Source organism: Mytilus trossulus, chromosome 2 (genome assembly GCF_036588685.1).
Source record: "Mytilus trossulus isolate FHL-02 chromosome 2, PNRI_Mtr1.1.1.hap1, whole genome shotgun sequence".
Lineage (NCBI taxonomy): Eukaryota > Metazoa > Mollusca > Bivalvia > Mytilida > Mytilidae > Mytilus > Mytilus trossulus.
This window is the reverse complement of record NC_086374.1, coordinates 16,436,842-16,458,464: the sequence shown is the minus strand read 5'-3', so window position 1 is coordinate 16,458,464 and position 21,623 is coordinate 16,436,842. Positions and strand designations below refer to the sequence as shown.

The 21,623-nt window shown below is 32.3% G+C and overlaps 1 protein-coding gene across 4 annotated transcripts in view; it reads left to right on the top strand.

Annotated features, from left to right (window-relative positions):
* LOC134704937 (deleted in malignant brain tumors 1 protein-like) overlaps positions 1-21,344 on the top strand; it is a 33,541-nt gene extending 12,197 nt beyond the window's left edge. For 2 of the 4 annotated variants that reach the window (XM_063563718.1, XM_063563720.1), the window contains exons 2-8: positions 11,679-11,931; positions 13,400-13,512; positions 14,832-15,011; positions 15,413-15,503; positions 16,019-16,146; positions 19,658-19,798; positions 21,003-21,344. In XM_063563718.1, coding sequence (XP_063419788.1) covers positions 11,783-11,931; positions 13,400-13,512; positions 14,832-15,011; positions 15,413-15,503; positions 16,019-16,146; positions 19,658-19,798; positions 21,003-21,298 — 1,098 coding nt within the window. In that variant the 5' untranslated portion in view covers positions 11,679-11,782 and the 3' untranslated portion in view covers positions 21,299-21,344. Of the gene's footprint in view, positions 1-10,823; positions 11,005-11,678; positions 11,932-13,399; positions 13,513-14,831; positions 15,012-15,412; positions 15,504-16,018; positions 16,147-19,657; positions 19,799-21,002 lie in introns of those variants that run through there. The other 2 variants (XM_063563717.1, XM_063563721.1) reach the window with 2 other exon arrangements.
* The last annotated feature ends 279 nt before the right edge of the window (positions 21,345-21,623 follow it).

Below are 21,623 nucleotides of genomic sequence, written 5' to 3'. Positions count from 1 at the left end.
AAAGAGTAGACGTTGTGTGTATCTCTGAACAGATATACTTTCCCGTGTTTTCATTTAGCATTGTTCGTTGTTTAACTACAGATTAACTAACAGTGTTGTTTAACGTGTATACAGGGTCACAATTACCCGATACGAGAGGCATTTCATGTACTGTCCCCCTCCCAATGGACATTAGAGGCGCATTTTAGATCCGGTTTTGCAAAACGGAAGCCCCACTTTAGCAATAACTCAAATAGTTCATCAGCCTCTATCGGTCAGAGTCCTCTCGAGGTTAATGTAGCGATCTATTGTGAGTCTGAATAAAACACCTAGAGATGTCGGACGGGAGAAGTACAGAATTGACCATATGTGTAAACCTCAGACAACCCTTAGGGTTCATTATAATACCATCCTAATATTTTATGTGAATATCTTAAGAATGTTTTGTTGACATTTACCAATGATTATATGTTAAAACAAACATATGTTAGCATTTTCTTTTTTAACAGATTAGATTTCTTCGTCTAAAGAAGTCTATTTAATACTTGTGTTTTTAAAAACAAGTACATGTAGGAATCCGTTTTCAGAAAGGAGAACTAATGATTTAGATTTTATAACTGGACAAGTTAATATTAAACTTTATATATTTATTTAACTGCACTTCGAGTTTATGCTCAAATATATGAATTTTAAGATTTCTAAAGATTTTTTTATACACACAAAAACAGTATCACAAAGGTTTTAAAAGCTATTAAATAAATGAAGCACATGATCATTCTATTGTTGTGCAATTAAGTTAAAATTGCTGTTAAGATATGATGAATCTGTTTTATCTTTTTATGAATGAGATTTTGTTTTTTAAAAAATATATCCTTTTAAGTCTAAGCAACATTTGTATTTTGCCTTGTTAATTCCATTTAGCTTACTGTAATGGTTATTTGAAAGTCAAACATTTTACAAGTAAATGCGATATTTAGTCATTAAATGATTGCTTTTGTTTGATTTTTTTCACATCTGTATAGATAGGAAATTGTTTTGATTATTTATATTGATTGAACAATGAGCACTTTTATTACAAACTATGGTTTGGTTTAAGATCCGGTGAATTTGAGCTTAACGAAAAAGCTTCCTTAATTTAAGTGTCTTATAAAAGGGAAATCTTTAATTATTTAGTTTTACGATATACGAGCCAAGCTATCCATCTAATAACAATAATCTTAGTAGTTTTACTACACAGGTGCGTATTTTAACCCTCAATGTCTGTTCGAGGCAAAATTCTTGCACACACTATAGACGTGCACATACACGTAATCCATTTAATATTTTATTATTAATTCAATCCGCTTTTTTAACGACGGATATTAAAGAAAACCGAACAATCCTGGTACTAGTTTGAAATAATTGAGTTTTTACTGAGTTTCTGCACATCAAAACATATGTTTGTAAGTATGTTTCTGTAGTTCTATCATCAAGTATTTTTTACAGAAATTTCTTAATATCAAGCGTATGTACATGATGTAAGCAGCCATGCAACTGCGCAATTTATTATTTTGAAGATTGGTCAAGATTGAATCATGAGAACTCGAATAAAGCTTATCAGGAACATTGATCATCTAAATATGTACTTCTTGATTTTTTACATTTTTTTTTAACACAAAATAAGAATGATTTTTTTCAGGATTTTTTTTGTCATTTATATGATCATGTGGTCTAGAAGATAAAGATATAAAACATGAAAGGGGATGTTTGTGACATGTATAACTGTTTCATCCATCTCGAATATGTCTTAACCCTATGTTGTTTGTTATGCATGTCACGTGATTGTATGAATGTTTGTTTTTGGTTGGTGATCTATCACGGTTTGTTCTATATTGTGTGATTCCTGTTGCCAAACAATGACATTATTTATTTTGTATTGTTACATTATACGAGGTCAATCGTGATTGGTTAATAAAAGTTTTGTTGCTTTTCCTTTACCTCAAACCTTTGTTTATAAATTTCATTTTTGTTAAATATTAACCTCTAAATCTATAAAGAATATATATTTTCAATTAAAGAGAGAATAATCCGTGGTTTGTCGGCGAAATACTGAAGTTGATATAAAAAAAAGAAGATGTGGTATGATTGCCAATGAGACAACTATCCACAAAAGACCAAAATGACACAAACATTAACAATTATAGGTCACCGTACGGCCTTTAACAATGAGCAAAGCCCATACCGCATATAGTCAGCTATGAAAGGCCCCGATAAGACAATGTAAAACAATTCAAACTAGAATACTAACGGCCTTATTTATGTAAAAAAATGAACGAAAAACAAATATGTAACACATAAACAAACGACAACCACTGAATTACAGGCTCCTGGCTTGGGACAGGCACATACATAAATAATGTGGCGGGGTTTTAAACATGTTAGCGGGATCCCAACCCTCCCCTAACCTGGGACAGTGGTATAACAGTACAACATAAGAAACGAACTATCAAATCAGTTGAAAAAGGCTTAACTCATCAGATAGACAAAACATACAAGTGGACGTGGCCGGGTACTTATACATCCCGACACAAAAAGACACAATGAACAGATCTGAGAGTACTCGCAGTTATCTGACAGCTAGTTCAAAGCCATTAACAACTAATAAAAAAATCATGCCTCTTAGACTAAGCAATCAATCCGAACACATCCAACATACAATGGATTTAGTGTACAGACGTCATATCATAAACAGCCAGAGAAAATCATGACCTTGTGCAATGCCAAGTAACTCTTTACAGTAGGCTAAATGACTTGCAACTCAGATCTGCTAAAAAGAAAGACGATATAAATGTCATAATAATGTTTTAGGTTTTTTTAAATATAGATCTCCAGGTAGCACTCCACAGTTCGGTGTGTACTTTCGCATTTTGGCCCCTGTAGATTTTTCAAATATGAGCTAGTGTGCAAGAAAATTAATTTTTGGATAGCTGAGTATTAAAATAGTCTTTGTATTGGGTTTATATGACAACCAAAGTTATGTAATGTATGTCATATAGGCTGTTTTCTTTGTGACAGTCCTTATTTGCATGTCTACCATACATTGGTCTGGCAGTTATTGTAATGTTTTTTTCCAACTTTTTATCGCACGAACTTTGTGATTGGGTTTTACGAAAACATGAGGCGAAAGGCACCCATTTTATATTTGATCATTAGGAAGATTTATGAAAACAGTTTCTGAAAAGGTATCACTCAAAGGCATTGAAATTCTAGTTTGGTCCAAATTTTGAGGAAAATGTGACATGTTCAACCCCCTTTTTGCAATATTTTTTGGTAAATAAATGCAGAATGTTGACATGGATACACATAAAAGGAATTTATTTTCACCCTTTTTACTTTTGAAAATTAAATCTATGGAAGATACTGATTACATACATATGCACATGTACATCACAAACAGTTAGGTTAATGTATAAGAAATCCAGGAATAGGAGATGATAAAACAGTTTGTGGCTCATTTTTAATTTTATTTTTTAAATGTGGAGTGACTTCAACGTTTTTCGTTACTTGTCTATCATCGGATTTCAAATGTTTAGCTTTGAGCGTTCCTGATGAAAGTAAATCCAGAAAAGCGCGTTGGACGCAAAAAATTATTAAACGTGTTGTTTTCAATATTTTGAACGTGTACTTATCAAGCTCATATGGGTTTCAAGCAACAAACAATCCCTTCACGACTGCATCTCATTAAAGTGGACCAATTCTTTAAAATATGTAAAATTATTAACTTATTAATAAGTTAAAGAAATCTGAATGTATTGGTATGTTTAAAAACATAAGTGAGAGTGTCCGACTCACTTTACTGGATTTACCTCAATCACAACAACCCAATCAATATTAAGGCAAGTTTGTTTCAATGTTACTTTCCATTCGAAAACAGATAAACAAATTTCAATATAATTAAAGGCAACAGTAGTATACCTATGCTCAAAACTCGTAAATCGATGGACAAAAACAAAATAGGGATAACAAACACTAAAACTGAGGGTAAAGCATTAAATATAAGTGGAAAACAATTAAAATGTAACCAAACAAAAACTACCTAAGACCGGTTATCGATCGCAATATTAGGTATGTTACACATATACCAATATAACGACTGGGGCGAGTTTAAAGTTACCTTGAACTTGTTTACAACGTTCTTCCAAATCGGAAGTATTTCTAAACCAAACGTCGTCTATTGGCGAACTTTTTAATCTTGGCGTCCTAGCAGACGCTCCTCACAGAATGAATTCTGAGATCAATCTGTCGAGAGTGTTATCATAAAATCATAATTAAAAAGATAAATAGGAACAAAAACAAATAAAAAATAAAATGTTATGAATAACAAATATATTCCAAAACTTTGACATAAACAGTGAAATGAAGAGACCTGAACGGACCTGAAATTATACTTATTCAAACTCCAATAACTGTTTTATTTTTCAATGGATTTTTTTTCAACATTATCAAAAAGTTCTATATATAAGTAATAATATTACAATGAAGTTAAAATTTGTTTTATACTGCTTATTTGACAAAATCTTATAATGAAAAAAAACTATAACAAAGTGTCATTGGCATTTGTCATTTGTTTCATTGAAATTGTCTTAAGAAGAAATGGTAAACATTTTGCCTGCTCTGACTAACGCTTATAGCTTAATTCCTAATGTTATGTATGTAGATCAACACTTTGATTAGCGTGCTTGGTTTGTTTTTATATTTTTGATAATTATATTTTTATAATGTCCGATTGAATTTAAACAAACATATATACAAGTTTACATATCTATAAAAAAAAAAAAAATAGGGGTGATCTCATCAGGTGCTCCGGAAGGGTAAGCAGATCCTGCTCCACATGTGGCACCCGTCGTGTTGCTTATGTGATTATAAATACGGTAAATAGTCTAATTCGGTAGGTCACATTCATGAAAGGGAAGAGACTTGTAGTTACGACGTAAGGAACATATCCGATATCATTTGTGAAACGGTTATTCCATAACGGTCAACCAACTCGTGATGGCGTCCGTAAAATTTACGAAGGGATGATTTTAACTTCACAATTTGGAACTCTTGGTTTAATAGCTTCCTTGTGCGCAGTAACCCTCTATCAATAAAATCATGATAGGAAATGCAAGCACGTGAATATCGTATCAATCGGGAGATATATACCCTGTATGCAGGTGCTGCTGGAATGTTGCTACTTAGAAATGGAAAGTTCACAATTTGAAAGCTGAAATAATCTCTTTTGTCGTAAAGTTTTGTTTTCAACCGACACTCGTTCTCAATTTCTAGATATAAGTCAAGATATGAAGCCGACTTAACTGTATCTGTAGTATCCTTTATCTCCAATTCGATGGGATAGATGCGTTCCACATAGTCACCAAATTTTGAATTGTTTAGTGAAAGAACGTCATCTATATAGCGGAAAGTAGAGTTAAAGGATATTGCTAACTTCTTATCTTTCTTCCTAAGAAGTTCCTGCCTCATAATAATAAAGAAACAAGTCGGCAAGTGGAGGGGCACAGTTTGTCCCCATTGGGATACCGACAGTCTGTTGAAAAACACGTCCCCCGAACGTAACAAATATGTTGTCAATCAAGAAATAAAGCATCTTCATAATATCGGTTTCAGAGAATTTTTTGTTTGAATCAGAATGATTCTTTACAAAGTAAGATTTATCCCTCCCTACGACAAGATACTTGTATCTGTGTTGGCCATTCTTTTTTATGAAGAAAAGTAATACCAACTGTTTCAATTTGTCTTTTAGTTTGGAATGTGGAATACTTGTGTAAAGAGTAGAAAAGTCAAATGTTTTGATACTGTTACAAGATGAAAGAGATTTAGATTGTATGTACTCTAAAAGATCTTTGGAATTTTTAAGTAGCCACATCCGATGCACGCCACCTCTAGAATAGGCAGTTTCACAATAACTTTGAAGCCCGTCTTTGATTGCTGATAGAAAAGATGTTAATAATTTAGAAAGAGGTCTCGTGGAGCACTTTGGAGACCCAGCAATATACCGTTGTTTGTAAGGACACTTATGTAGTTTAGGTATCCAATACAGTGATGGAAGATGCAGTTCTTCATCTTTGGATAAAATACCAAAGGAACAAAGAACAGACCCATGATTTTCCAGGATTTCCTCTTTGGTAAGTGTCGTGAGGGTATTTCCTCTTTGGTAAGTGTCGTGAGGGTATTTCCTCTTTGGTAAGTGTCGTGAGGGTATTTCCTCTTTGGTGAGTGTCGTGAGGGTATTTCCTCTTTGGTTAGTGTCGTGAGGGTATTTCCTCTTTAGTAAGTGTCGTGAGGGTATTTCCTCTTTGGTAAGTGTCGTGAGGGTATATGTGAGGGTATAAATGAAGATATCAGTCTTAATTACAAAGATTTTATTTCGTGAAGTTTTTTTCGGCTTTGATAACTGTTTCATCAAAAAGTACTTTTAAAGTTGAAGTTGGTACACAAAATTGAATTAGGTTTACAGGGTTAGCTATAAGAAATACGGATAAATGAAAATGTTTTGCAAGTTTTCCGTTATCATTACTAGACGTCGTGACACGCGTAATATGCTAGGGACGGCATAAACTGCATTCGCGTGTTCCTTCCTCCACATAATATAATTGTCCTGCTTTCAACAACAAAAAATTATGCATATATTACAAAAATGCGAAGTGAGAAAAATTCAGTATCACAACTATAAGTCATTGTATTGTCTCTTGAATACCATTGCTTAAATTAAATCATACTTGGTTTGAATATATAATGCAGCAATATTCCTCCAAAAACACATAATAACTAAAAATCCTGTGTAAATTATAAAATCATATTAGATTATAGTCTCACGGCATTTATACGTGTGTGTAATATTTTGCATTTACCCCCCCCCCCCCCCCCCCCCCCCAACAAAAAAAAATAAGCAGGAAGAACTAGATAGTGCGCGTTCCCAAATTAACGTCATTTTTCTGTTACACTACATGGTAGCAATATCTGACGTTGCGTCATTGTTTATACGCACTCAAATATACGATAGAAAACAAACGACACAACAGAAACACAACGTTGAAATGTAACACACACAGAAACAACTATAATATAACAATGACCACTTTCTTGACTTGGTATAGGACATTTTTTAAAAGAAAAATAAATGTTATCCTAACTATGAGGCTCACAACTACGTCATTAGGATTCGTTAGATCGTTGTTTTATTGGTAGTTATATTTGAGATGCAGAACAGCAACGAAAGCGCTGTTATTTTGCTTTTTGGGTGTTTTTCGGTGTGCATGTTCTAATTTTGTGTCCAAATAGATACCCCATATTCTTTGTTTGTCTATTAGATCACATCTTCTTTTTATTTAATTAAATGACTGGAATGCATGTATTATTTTTAATTTATACTTATAAACGCAAACAACAGGTTTAAAAATGATTTAGACTAAGTGTTTGCTAATGAAAGCTTTCTTTTACATTGTATATCTGTGCGTGTTATGAACAATTGTGAACTTTCCATTTCTAAGTAGCAACAATCCAGCAGCACCTGTCTACAGGGTATTTATCTCCCAATTGATACGATATTCCCGTGCTTGTATTTACTATAATGATTTTCTTGATAGAGGATTGCTGCTCACAATGAAGCTTTTAAACTAGGAGTTTCAAACGGTAAAGGTGAAATCATTTATTCGTAAATTTTACGGACGCCAGGGAATTACCGTTTCACAGATGATAGCGGATATGTTCCTTACGTCGTATTTACAATCCCCAATTTCCCTTCATGAATGTGATCTTTCGAATTATACTATTTATCAGATTTGTTATAACATGAGGTAGCAATACACAGTTAGGAGTTTAAATTCGCATTTTGGCCCCTGTGGATTTTTCAAATAGGAAAGTTATTGTGTAATAAAATTCATTTTTTAATTTAGACAGCTGAGTACTAGTTTAGCCTTCAAAGATGGTTAATAAGAGCATCAAGATTGTTTTTAACATGTTTTAAGGGCTATTTTCTGTTTGACGATCCGTATTTTCATATCTTGACCGGCCATCGGTCCAGAATTAAATGAAATGTTTACAAACACTTTTTTTCTACACGAAGTTTTTGACGCAATTTTACAAAAAAATAAGATGAAAGACATATGCTTTTCATTGGATCTACCGAATGATATATGTACACAGTTTCAGAAAAGGTATTACTTCAAGCGATTGAAATTCTACTTGAAGCCAAGTTTTGGGGAAATATGTGACATCTTTTCCCCCTTTTTGCAATATTTTATAGCAAATAAGTGCAGATTGTTGCCATGGATACACCCAAAAGAAATTATATTTTAACATTTTATATACTGGATATTAAACCTATGGGAGATTCTGATTACATACATATGCACATATATGACATAAACAGTAAGCTTAGTATTGCAAAAAAGCAATGAAAAGGGGATGGTAAAATTTATAAGGGCTTATATTTTTTCCTAACTGAGCAACACGACGGGTGCTACATGTAAAGCAGGATCTGCTTATCCTTCCGAAGCACCTGAGATCACCACCAGTTTTTTTGTTGTTTTCGTGTTGTTTTTTTTTGGGTTTCTATGTTGTGTCATGTGTACTTTTGTTTGTTTGTTTGCCTTTTTAATTTTTAGTCATGGCGTTGTCAGTTTACTTTCGATTTACTGACCCTGTTTGATGTTGTTTTCGTCGTTTTGCGGATTTAATGTAAATTTTATTTCTTTTAGAACATAATAACCTATATTTAAAATATTGTTTTTACTTTCGTTTTTTTAAGTTCTTTTATTCAGTTTTTGGAGTTGGTCAAGTTGTGAAACATCAGAAAAAAATATATGAAGTTTGCTATTATACATGGAGTATTGTGGGCGACCAGTAGGAAAATTCAAAAAATTCAGTCGAATGATACCGATCCGCGTGGTCGCTTGAACTGCATTAACTTTTGCCAATTTCACAATATTACAAACCTAATACTTGAGTTTCTTATTTTCATTTGAATGAATGTAATAAAATAATAATGTTATAAATTTAGTGCTGTATAAATTCTTGTATAGTTTCCTTATTTAAACTCTAAAGACCGTAACTAATTAATAAGCTAAGTAGTTAAATTATGCATCGTTCTATTTTATTGTATGATTTATTCATTTATTCTTCTCTATCAAAATCAAAGAAATCTATAGATGAATATCAATTCAATCGCATTCAATTCAATTGAAAACCAAAAGTGCATTTTTTAATGAATTTGGGATATTATATAATTTACCAGCAGGGATTATTATTCATTATGAATGGTGCATAACCCTATTATCGTAATTACATTGAAGATAAGCAATAAAATTGAACACAACACGCGACTTTTTCGATTTTTATTTATATCTTACAAAACAGTCATATTGACGATTTTAAAAGTTCATTATGTTGAAGAAAGAATAGGTTAGGTAATATATATCTTACAATTAAAATCATAATCTTATAAGCTATGAAATGAAAGAACATAGTTCTTGACATTCTATTTGAGTATTATGTCTCATACGTATAAACAAATTAAACAGACTGAAATACGTACATACAAATTAGACAGACTAAACATATTTTCTTTTATGTTGTAGACTTATGACTAACATGTTTATGTTCGGTGTGAGCCAAGGCTCAGTGAAGAAGGCCATACTTAATTACCTATTATGGTTTATTTTTACACATTGTGACTTGGATGGAGAGTTGTCTCATTGACACTCATACTTCACTTTCTTATATCTATTTGTTAGGTATAACTTACTTTTGCAGAAAAGCGCATCACCCATATGACATATCATTGAACCTGCGAGACCCGCATTTACTATATCCAATGAGAAGCCTTCTTACAAAATCGTGATGAGAGAACTCATTTGCAGAACCCAAAACTAATTTGCATACAAAATTACTATTGGGAAAATTGATTTTTGTGACACAAACTTTGAATTTTTCACAACTGTTTAACAAAACTCAATTTTGTCGAACAAAAATTAGCACAAAATTGAATTTAGTCTCACAAAATTGACTATTTTGTTTTAATTTCCATATCAGGTAAAATAAGACAATTTTGTATGCAAATAAGTTCATATTTACATACCTTTTTGACAAAATTGTAAATGTTTTGTAATGACAAAAAACGAATTGTGTTTCAAAAGAAAGAATGTTGTCAGTACAAAATTGAAGTTCTTATAAAACAAGTCTGTAAGACATAGTTTTGCGCTCCGTAATAAGTTGTAAGCATATATACCTACTTGCATTATTGGCACTTCTACCATTTCTCTTATTTTTTCTCTAATTTTTTTTTTATTAAAATGAATTCGGTAATGCTTTTAAAGTGATTTGATTTTTATGATTTTTCGTTTTTGTCATGTTAATATTGTTTTCAAAATGAATAAAACAGTACAAAGACAGTGTGTTGCAGGAGTCCTGGGACATACTCTTATTTTCTTTATATTATATATCATTTGATTTCTTTATGAGTCTTATGAAATTTAAGTGTAATAAATGAATTCAAGCGATTACTCTATTGTAATTGTAATTAAAAATAAGAAGTTCAACTTGCATTTCAATATTATGTTTTGTAATTATGTTAGACAAGTAAATGTTTATATCACGAATCTAATACTTTCTACATGACAAAGCTTTAAGTAAACAACATAAAAAATAAATTTAAAATTCACTGGCGAATAACAATGGCATCATACTTACTAAGCGCAGTCAAGTTTTTCAACTTGAACTGTCAATAAGTAAATTAAATATTTTGACTACTTTTTTTTAATTTTAAAACTAATATTTTCCTAATTAGTTACGCCTCTGTATTAAAATATGGCGGGGTAATTAATCCTGATAAATATCGGTGTATTAGATTGCTGATAGAAATATACGGATTTAATCTTGACAGTATTTTCTATAATCTCTAGGTATGATTGGTAATTATCGTCTATGCATTTACAATGTAGTTTAAAGTTTTAAGGGAGTATCCTCCATAACTGTCATCAAGGTACAGTAAGTGTATAGTAGTTTTAAATGATATGATTCTAAATTAGTCAATTTATGTAATATCAGGATATCTCGTCAATAATGTGCAAAGAACGAGGACTTGACATAAAGAGAAAGAAACAGTTGTAGCATAGCTTTTGTATGGTACACACATGTTGGGGAAGGTGCCAAACGGGCTATGAAAATCACAAAGATTCAAAGAAAAATCTGCCAAACATTTAATTTAGCTCTTTTAAATATACTATACATACAACCCCGTATTAATATTGAGCAGCACCAACCCCACTATTTAACGGAGCTTAATCAAGGAACAATTTGACATACATTCGGATTTGCAGGGATCCCAAATGAAATTGTAACGAAATGCAACGTTACAGTTAGCAATAAATGTGTTCTTAATGAAAAATGACCCATTTATATTGTTTTTCTTTGATATTAGTTTTCACAATTGTATCAAATATGAAATGTCTGATGTAAAATTGTTGAGCAAAATGTGCTCGCAACCGGGTTGAATTAAATAAATAGGATATTCTCCACGTAATAAACGCCGATGAGAACTGCAGACAAAGTACCTATATAGAGTTTATAAAAGTCGTATTGCATTTAAACAAGCTATTTTATTGACTTGACGAAATAACATTTTTTCTGATCTATGATGGGTTTTATTTATGTCATTTCAGATGTGAATCCATGGCATTCTAACAGAAAACTACTTGATCAATCATATATTTAAAAGCAATATCAATGTATACTTGGACGTAACTGTGCAGCATTATGTAACAATATGAATGGTGCTTTTGTTATTTCATTGGTATCAACATTTGTTATCTGGAAAGTATCTGGACAATGTTCTGGTACAACTGAAAATACGACTGTCGGATACACAACAGTTAAAGTGTCTCCACCAGGATATCCAGCGCCTGGCTATGCTATGTATGTACTGTTCTTCCTAAATATATATATATATTCTGAATCTAATCATTTAATTATCTTAGCTAGTAAACTGAAGCTTGAAGGCTAGACTTGAATATAATGCTGTCTAGGAATGCATGTTTTGCATTCTAACTACTAGTATTATGATCTCAACGTCACTGATGAGTCTTGTGTAGACGAAACGCTCGTCTGGCCTATTAAATCATAAGCCTGGTACCTTTGATAACTATAAGTACCAACAAATTTTGTTTGTTTTTGACAATTCTTAGATCATAAAAGGTTTTAAATGATTTATTGTGTAATTATCTTTGAAAGTCGCAGTTAATACCATCCTTGCAATCTCCCATATTTTGTCATACCCCTCCTTCTTTATGCACATTTATTGTTATCACTCTCAATTCTTCAGATTTAGTTTCGATTTATATTCATATAAGAAAGAAGATGTGGTATGATTGCCAATGAGACAACTATTCACAAAAGATCAAAATGACACAAACATAAACAACTATAGGTCACCGTACGGCCTTCAACAATGAGCAAAGGCCATACAGCATAGTCAGCTATAAAAGGCGCCGATAAGACAATGTAAAACAATTCAAACGAGAAAACTAACGGCCTCATTTATGTAAAAAATGAACGAAAAACAAATATGTAACACATAAACAAACGACAACCACTGAATTACAGGCTCCTGACTTAAGACAGGCACTTACATCAATAATGTGGCGGGGTTAAACATGTTTGCGGGATTCCAACCCTCCCCCTAACCTGGGACAGTGGTACAACAGTACAAGATTAGAAACGAACTATAAAAATCAGTTGAAAAAGGCTTAACTCATCAGATAGACAAAAAATAAAAGTGGACGTGGCCGGATACTTATACATCCCGACACAAAAAGACACAATAAACAGATAGAGAGTACTCGCAGTTATCTGACAGCCAGTTCAAAGCCACTAAGAACTAATAAAAAAATCATATCTCTAAGACTAAACACTCAATCCGTACACATCCAAAATACAATGGATTTAGTGTAAAGACGTGTTATCTGCAAGAATTCTAAAATAAAATACTTTTATAATAGTAATCAGAAAAGACTTAATTCCAGCAAATAAATATGTTTTAATTACTATTGTTCCTATCTTTTAATAAAAAAAGAAAGATAAAACTACTTCAAGAAAAAGGATTTTGAAATACAGTGTAAAAAAGAAATAAACAATAGTAAAATCACAAAAATACTGAATTCCAAGGAAAATTCAAAAAGGAAAGTCCCTAATCAAGCGGCAAAATTAAAAGCTCAAACACATCAAACAAATGGATAACAACAGACTGTCATATTCCTGCTTGGTACAGACATTTTCTTATGTAGAAAATGGTTGATGGAACATTTTACTAGTATGAATGAAGTTACTATCAAATTATATGTGCAAATAGCTCTCCGAAGTTTTCTACAGCTGCTATTTTTTGCAGAAATTCGAATTGTGCTTGGTTAGGATCGACCTCAATATCTGGAGACGTCCTTCTATTTAGAGTTACTGACATCACTTTAAGTTGTGCAGGAGACGCGATTAATGTTTATGATGGTAAGATATTTGCTTTTACGCATTTAAAAAGTGTATTTATAGTCCTGGTAACTTATTATACAAAAATTGTACACCCATCAGCTTGGATATAATACTGGAATGCATTTGGTCATTTTATGCTCATACATGACATCATGTAGTGATTCGGGAAGTTCTTTGGTGAAATAAGCTATTTCTTGTGTTACAAACGGTACACAAGTAAATATATGTTCGACTAAATAATTTTTATATATTCCGATTTAAAACCGATCGTAGATGACATCACTCCCTATGAGCTTCCAACGCTTTTTTAAAAATAAAAATATGAACTAATGTGTTGTTTCATTAATAAATGCATGGTCAAAATAAATATGGATCATACGCAGACTATCTGGTCCCTGAAATATCTGCTTTTACAATGTAACCGAGGTGAACAAAAATAAAAATAATATAAAATAAAGAAAAAGGCTTAATTAAGTGAAAAGAAGTTTTTTGAGCTTCTAATACCTTTTGATACATTGTATCCATTGACGTTAAAATGATAAAAAAACAAAACCGCATAGTTGGCCAGAAAAGGGCAATGACCTAAAATATACAAATCTATTCAAATGAAAAAACTATTCTGATGAAAAAGGAAATAATTTACGAAAAACACATATGACAGATATGAACCAAAGACAACCACTGAAATACAGGCTCCTGACTGTGGACAGGCACATTAAGAGTGCCGGGGTTAAAATTAATTGAGCGCTCAACAATTCCCTAGCCAGGGATAGTGGTGTACTCGCATCACTTACAAACAAACTATCAAAAGCAGTTGGGAAAGGCTTAAATCATAAGATCGACACACACCAGATGAAAATCAGACGCTAACACAAACCAGACGTGGCAGAGTACTTTTCCATTCCCCGTGCATAACAACCATAGCGACAAAAATGACAGACAGAGAAAATTCGTAGTTACTGACAGCTAGTTCAAAGCAAAGATGAAAAAACATGTATCTTAGGCTAAAAATTAATCAGTAAACCAACTTCCAATAAACGTAAATAAATCATACACAGAGAAAATAGATGTAGACAAATTGTAATACCGTGAAAATACATATTTCTATAACAATAATGTTTTGTATAAATTTAATTTACTGATAACAAAATCAATATGTAAACCTATAATAAATTTATCCTGATCGTAAAACAATTTCCGCGTTCCGTCATCAACATCTCCGTAAAAATGTATTTGCTACTGCGTTTGAAATAAGCTGTCTGCAGATATAGCCAACCTTTCAAACCCATTTTTAACTTATACACTATAAATTTTCTTTATTTTTTTTATTCAATTAGGAACATCAACTTCTGGGACCCAAGAACACAAAAATGAATGCGCATCGGGATCTGGTTCAAGAACTCTTGGTTATCAGACCGCTTCAACTGGAAATGTTTACACGACTTTTACATCCGACTCCACTTCTTCAGCTTCAGAACTGGGATTTCTTATGTATATGATCAGTGCTAATGATTTTTGTAAGTACAAACACACTTTTACATAATTTTCCCTAGGGTTTTTAACAATTGACTTGCATGCTTACATTCACGTTACTTTTTGTCAACAACTACTTTTTTTTCTCATACCATTACAACAGAAATACTAACACTATATTTGAAGGGGTTAATTAGACATTTAAGTGAAAACTTTTCAATTAATGTTCTTAATTTGATTATACAACAGCTGATATTAGAGTTTTAGAATGCATTGCTTGTTTTACAAACTTGTTAACCTGTCTAGGTTGCTTCCAGTACTTAATCGACGATAATTATACATAGAAGTCAATATAGTTCCTGCAAAAATCAAAAGTTTTCTATTTTATATAGCATTGAACACGTTTGAAACAGTATGAATAAACAAGGCGTATATCTTTTTAAAGCTGGAACAGGGTGTTCATCAGCACAAAGTATGAATGCCACAAGTACAGAGCAGTATTTATCAAGTCCAAGCTTTCCAAGTACTTACCCACTGTATGTATCTTAACATATTTTACATTTTAGTTCTTTGTATACAATTATGTTTCCTTTGCTTTGTCGTTCACTTCTTATCGTTTACGCTCACTGAAATTCAAGAAAAAATTAAAATCGAAATAAAATTGAGAATGGAAATGGGGAATGTGTCAGAGAGACAACAACTCGACCAAATAAAAAAACAACAGCAGAAGGTCGCCAACAGGTCTTCAATGTAGCGAGAAATTCACGCACCCGGAGGCGTCCTTCAGCTGGCCCCTAAACAAATACATACTGGTTTAGTGATAATGAACGCCATACTAATTTCCAAATTGTACACAAGAAACTAAAATTAAAATAATACAAGACAAACAAAGGACAAAGGCTCCTGACTTGGGACAGGCGCAAACGAAAGTCTGTTATCGAATGACAAATTCAAAAGCTCAAGCATTAAGAAATGGAAAACAATTGTCATTTTCCGAATCATTCCTTATTAGGAACAGGATTTTCCTTTAATAGAATTTTTATATTTTCAGAAATACAGTTTGCACATGGGATATCACAACAACAGATTCAAATGCCAATGTTATTTTGAAGATACTATTTATGGATATTGAAAAGGAATCATCGTGTGGGTATGATTACATAACAATAACTGAATCGGGTATGTGTTTCATTTTTTTCATACAACAAAAAACATTATCTTTGTTAAAAGAAACACACTAATACAAGAGGCAGTAAACTCAATCAAAGCAAACACTGGAATTCTGTTAGATTTTAATGTCAACCTACATCCCACATTGGTATGAAGAAAAGTCAATGATATCTGTCAAGAGTCTGGTTGCCAATTTTATAATTGACCATGTAATCAAAGAAGCATTTTGGGAGTAGTTTCCATTAAGAGGGACATACATTTTTAATGTAAATATATAACAAGCGGAAAGAGTCAATCATTTTTTGCGAAATGAATGTAAACTTAAAGTCTTTAAACAGATTTGTAATACAATTTGCTTTGTTAGAATATTGGTAAGAACACCTATATGAATATATATAAAGGCAACAGAAGTATACCACTGTTTGAAAGTAATAAATCGTTTGAGAGCAAAGAAAGTCATGTTTCAACCTAAACCTTGGGTAAACTCATCAACTATAAGAAGAAAACAACGAAACAACAGAAAAAACTGAAGTGCATAAAAAAAAACCAATGCAATACACACAGAAACATCCTATCAGAAAATAATATACACCTATCGTAGTTGTAATGGCAGGTAATTTTGTCTGATATGACATCCTTTCAAAGGAGAACCAGTCTATAAATGTCAAAAAGAAACAACCTATGTCAAAAATGTGTAAAAATGGACTTCAATCAGTAACTAGCAAATAATCTATTGGAATGAAAAATGCACATATTTCTTTTAATTCCTGGACATATCGTTTTCTCTTCTTAAAGCCAGTCCCACTAGAGCACGAAAACACCACGCTCACTGCGATCTAAAATAAATTCAGATCGTGGTGAGATCGCGGTATGAGCGACATGAAAATGTAAAAATTTCGTTGCGTTCACGATGCTACTACGTCCTCATTACGCTTCTAAAACGATCCCCACTACGATTATAACACGTTCTTATCGCGCTATTCTGCGACCTCACTGCTTGTATCAAGATCTTTCTATGCTCATCACGTTCTCACCACGACCAGTCTACTTGTTATCCGATTGCAACACGATCTTACGACGCTTCTATTGCGGTTATAGCACGTTCTAACCACGATTATACTATACGTTCACACCGATCTTACTACGTTCTCACCAATAACGTAAACATTGTGATAATACCAGTTACATTCCTTCAACATCTGTTAATACGTAGATTTCTCGGAAACTATATAGTCATGTCATGACACAAAAAAACTACCAGAAAAGGTTGGCGTGGTGGTAGGGGTTGATGTAGAGGCAGAAGGAGCCCCGATACTTACGAATCCTGATACATCGAACCTAAATTACAACCTATTGTTGGTCCATCAAGCTCAAATCACAATATTTCAATTTATATATATATATATTTTAACTATAACAAATAAGACATTGATGTGTGAAGCTTGTTTGAGCCATTAGATAAATAGACGTGAGGTCCAAATTACAGATAAACAAAACCTGTAGAGCTGTATAACACAGTATTTTCGAGGGTCTAAAATGTCGCGTTTTTCATTGAATAAGATATACAAAATAGATTGGTGACCATTAATGCGGGGATAAAAAAAAACTTTCATCAATACCTTAGCACTTTTAACTTGGCGGAATTTATTTTGGCAATTTTGTTCTATCGAATATAAGAGAAAATTAACACTGTGCGAAAATAACCCGCTATACGGTATATTGTGACAATGAGAAAGAGCATGATTGTCGTGGTTCGAATGTAGTTAGGTGGTAAGAAGAGCGTGACGAGGACGTCATGAACGTGCTAGAATCCTACTATGATCTTCAATAGCGTGGTGAAAACGTGGCATAGTCGGTAGTGTAAGCGTAGTTATACCGTAGTTAGAACGTGATTGTCGTAGTGAGGTCGGAATAACACTGCTGCGAGATCGTAGCGCAGTCTCTCCGAATAGAATCTAGCTTTTGCTACGCTCTTGCTACGATGGCACAGTGATCTCTTTGATCCTATCACAACCTTACTGTGCTCTCACTACGCTTTTATAACGACCTGGTTTCGCCACGACCGCACCACGTATGTATTGCATATGTTAAAAGTTGGCCACGCTCATCACGTTCTTGAAGACCTCACCACGAAAGTGATTCGACTTTACTGTGAATTACACGATCGCACTCGGATCGTCAACATTTGCATTTTTTACAGATTGTAGTGCGATCGTGGCCTAGTAGAACTGTGATGTTAGATAACAAATTGTACTTTAAATTTCATGATTCATAATAAAGTAAGGTATTAGAACAATACGAAATTTAAAGCGCTGTATTAATTGTATATTCTCTATGCGCTAATATGAGTATATATTTATTACATGTTTAATTAATGTGAACTGCATTTACACATATGTGTAAGCCTTTTTTTTTAATTTAAAATCCTGTTATAGTATGCACAGTGAGTTAATAACTCTTAATGAGTTAGACCCTTTTGTAAAACGACTTTTGTCATTTAGGGCTATATTAATTTACCGATGTTAAAATCGTGTATATCCGTTACTAAGAAACAACTAACAGAAGTGAGTGAATCGCGTGCATTTAAAAAGGATCGAAACCTCGTATTTGGACATAAAAAGCGTCTCCTGGTAAAATGATTCAATCGGGAATGGAATCGGTAAATTACAGATGAGACGAACCTTCTATTATCTATAGATCTAAGACCGCGAAAGCATTTCATCAGTAAGTTGAGACAACATACCATATCATCTGTCAACCCACTCTGTTTTGATTGTTTCTTTGATTATTTATAATGAAGAATTAACAGATCACACATATGTGTTAGTCTTATAAAAAAGAAGATATATGTTATGCTTTTTTATTTTTAATTCATTTATTTGTTTTGGATTTTTTTATTTAAAAAAATAATAAAAAATTCAAGTATCAGAATTGTAACATTTCGTGTATCAGAATTGTTCTTGTATAGTATGCTAGACTCCGTCTAATTATTCATTCTTTGACCATAGACGAATATAAATGACAATTTAAAAATAATAAATTATAAGAAAAGTGCGATCAATAGAGCGATGACGATTTTTCTAGGTCTTTTAAATTTTATGTCGAAGAATGCAAAAAAATAATTCATTGTCTTCCGAATTAGCCATAAGTGGTTTACCTGTAATTGCCTTGTTTTACTTTTTAAAGTCGACGCCCTCTGCTTTTTGAGAATGATACCTGCTGTACACATGGCTTACCCGTTTCAAGCAATGGTAAAATGAAGGTCGCATATTTCGGATTCAAATGGGATGGATTTAATGGCTTGAAGTCAATAATGCAATGATTTTAATTGAGTTTGACAAAATGTAATCAAACTGACTGTAACGATTTTTTTTTATCTAAATATATTGTCTTTTTAAAAGTTACTCTTGTTACTTGTTTGTTTTATGCAATAAAACAAAATTGATAATTGTGTGCTCATAGGCAGACTCTATGATGGGCTTACTATTTGGTTAAAATGTCACAATTTTGTTTCACTTAGGAACAACAACAAAACACTGCACGCAAGATTTATGGGAACCTACATTCACATATACTAGTTCAGGAAACAATTTTCGTGTTGAATTCAAGTCTGATAATGCCAGTCCAAAGAGAGGATTTTTGTTATCCTATGTTCAAAAAGGTATGATTTTCATTATCAAATTAATAGAAAGATTTTGCGCAGCATCAAGCGAGCATCCAAAGCAGTAAATTTGATAACTTAGTCAAGTACTTCGGTACTGGCATGAAAATACAGATTTGTTTGTGTTATTAAAATTTGCTGTTACAAAATATTAGAAATTATTATAAATTAAGGAATGTATCTCCCTCATGCAAAGCTCTGATTCCGTTCACAGATTTAGCTATACTTTTTGGACCATTTGGATTTTAGCTCTTCATCTTTCATATAAGCTTTGAATTTCAAATATTTTGGCCACGAGCATCACTGAAGAGACATGTATTGTCGAAATGCGAATCTGGTGCAAGAAAATTGGTACCGTTAATTTTATTACTGAATTTTATCACATAGTTGTGTGAACATTTGTTATATTGAATAGTCTTTTTATATATGTTAAATTCAAATCGTTGCTCGGTCTCTAATCGACGTCCGTTTCTTAAATCGACGTCCAAATCTGACATGTATATTTATATTTATCTTGATAGAAGTTAATCAAAGCGATCAACATTGAAGTGTGGCATTCCTGTTCATATTAATAATGACATGCATTTTTGTGTGAATCAATAAAAAAAAAAAATCCAACCACAGAGAGAACTGAAGGCAATCTAAAGGGCGGTGTTCAGTCTTCAACCATTTTTTTTTATAAATTTAGTTTAGGTCCCAATATGCCGCTTTGTTCCTTTGCTTTGACTATATCCATGTAATTCGACATATCGCCACAAGATGATAAAAAATTGGCCATCGATTTGTAATGATTACATTGTGACATTAGAATTGGACGTCAATTTGAGAAACGGACGTTGATAAGAGACCGGACGTCAAATATTATGACGTCGCGGATAAGTTTGGATCAAGTTTATTTATGCCGAATGAAGCATATTTGACATTAAAAGCATTTAATTTTTTAAAGAGCTTGGCATATATTTTAGACTTATCAGTACCAATTTTCTGCATATTGATATTGTAAAGTATTAGCTGTGAGTCACAATTCTAAATAAAGCGCAGAGAACAAGTTAAAACAGACCCTACATAAACCTTGTCGAAATCTGAATATTACGTAATCATTTTTATCATGTAATAAGTTATGTGTTATTAACTGCAAATATATATCAAGACATAAATCAAAAATTGCAAGGTTTTATTTTTTTTCTGTTTTATATTGTTTCAGATACCTCAACAGCTCAGTCATCTGGACAATCTGATGGTGATTCAACAATTGGAATAGTATGTGGAGTACTTGCAGCATTACTAGTGCTCACTGCAATAGTGGTTGCTATTATTTTATATAAGAAATACAATAAACAGCAAAAAAAACATAATAATAAAATATGTCCATCTGTATCACCCAATGATTGCTATGATAATAATAAAAATGTTTCGTATACTGATAGCATAATGTTTGCCTTACCAGAGTGTACTAAAGATATGTCTCAAAAAGCTATTTTTTCAGAAAAATCCCTTTAAGTTTTCCCAGGTCATAAAAGTATATCTACTACTAAACAGATTGATGTATACTTATTTGCATTTATATAATATGATTTATTGTGTATACTGATCTGTATTGTAATAGTATGAACAAATATTTGATTTCTTATTTTTAACTTTTTATGGTTACTAGTGCAATTACGCTGTTTATATGTGACACATATATATGTTTTATGAAATTAATAAATCTTTTTTGTTTCAAGCATTATTACTTTTTATTGAACAATAGATTTATAAACTTGTTTTCTTTACAAAAATAGATATTTTAGTCACATTGTATCTTCCTTAATATATATTACTACTA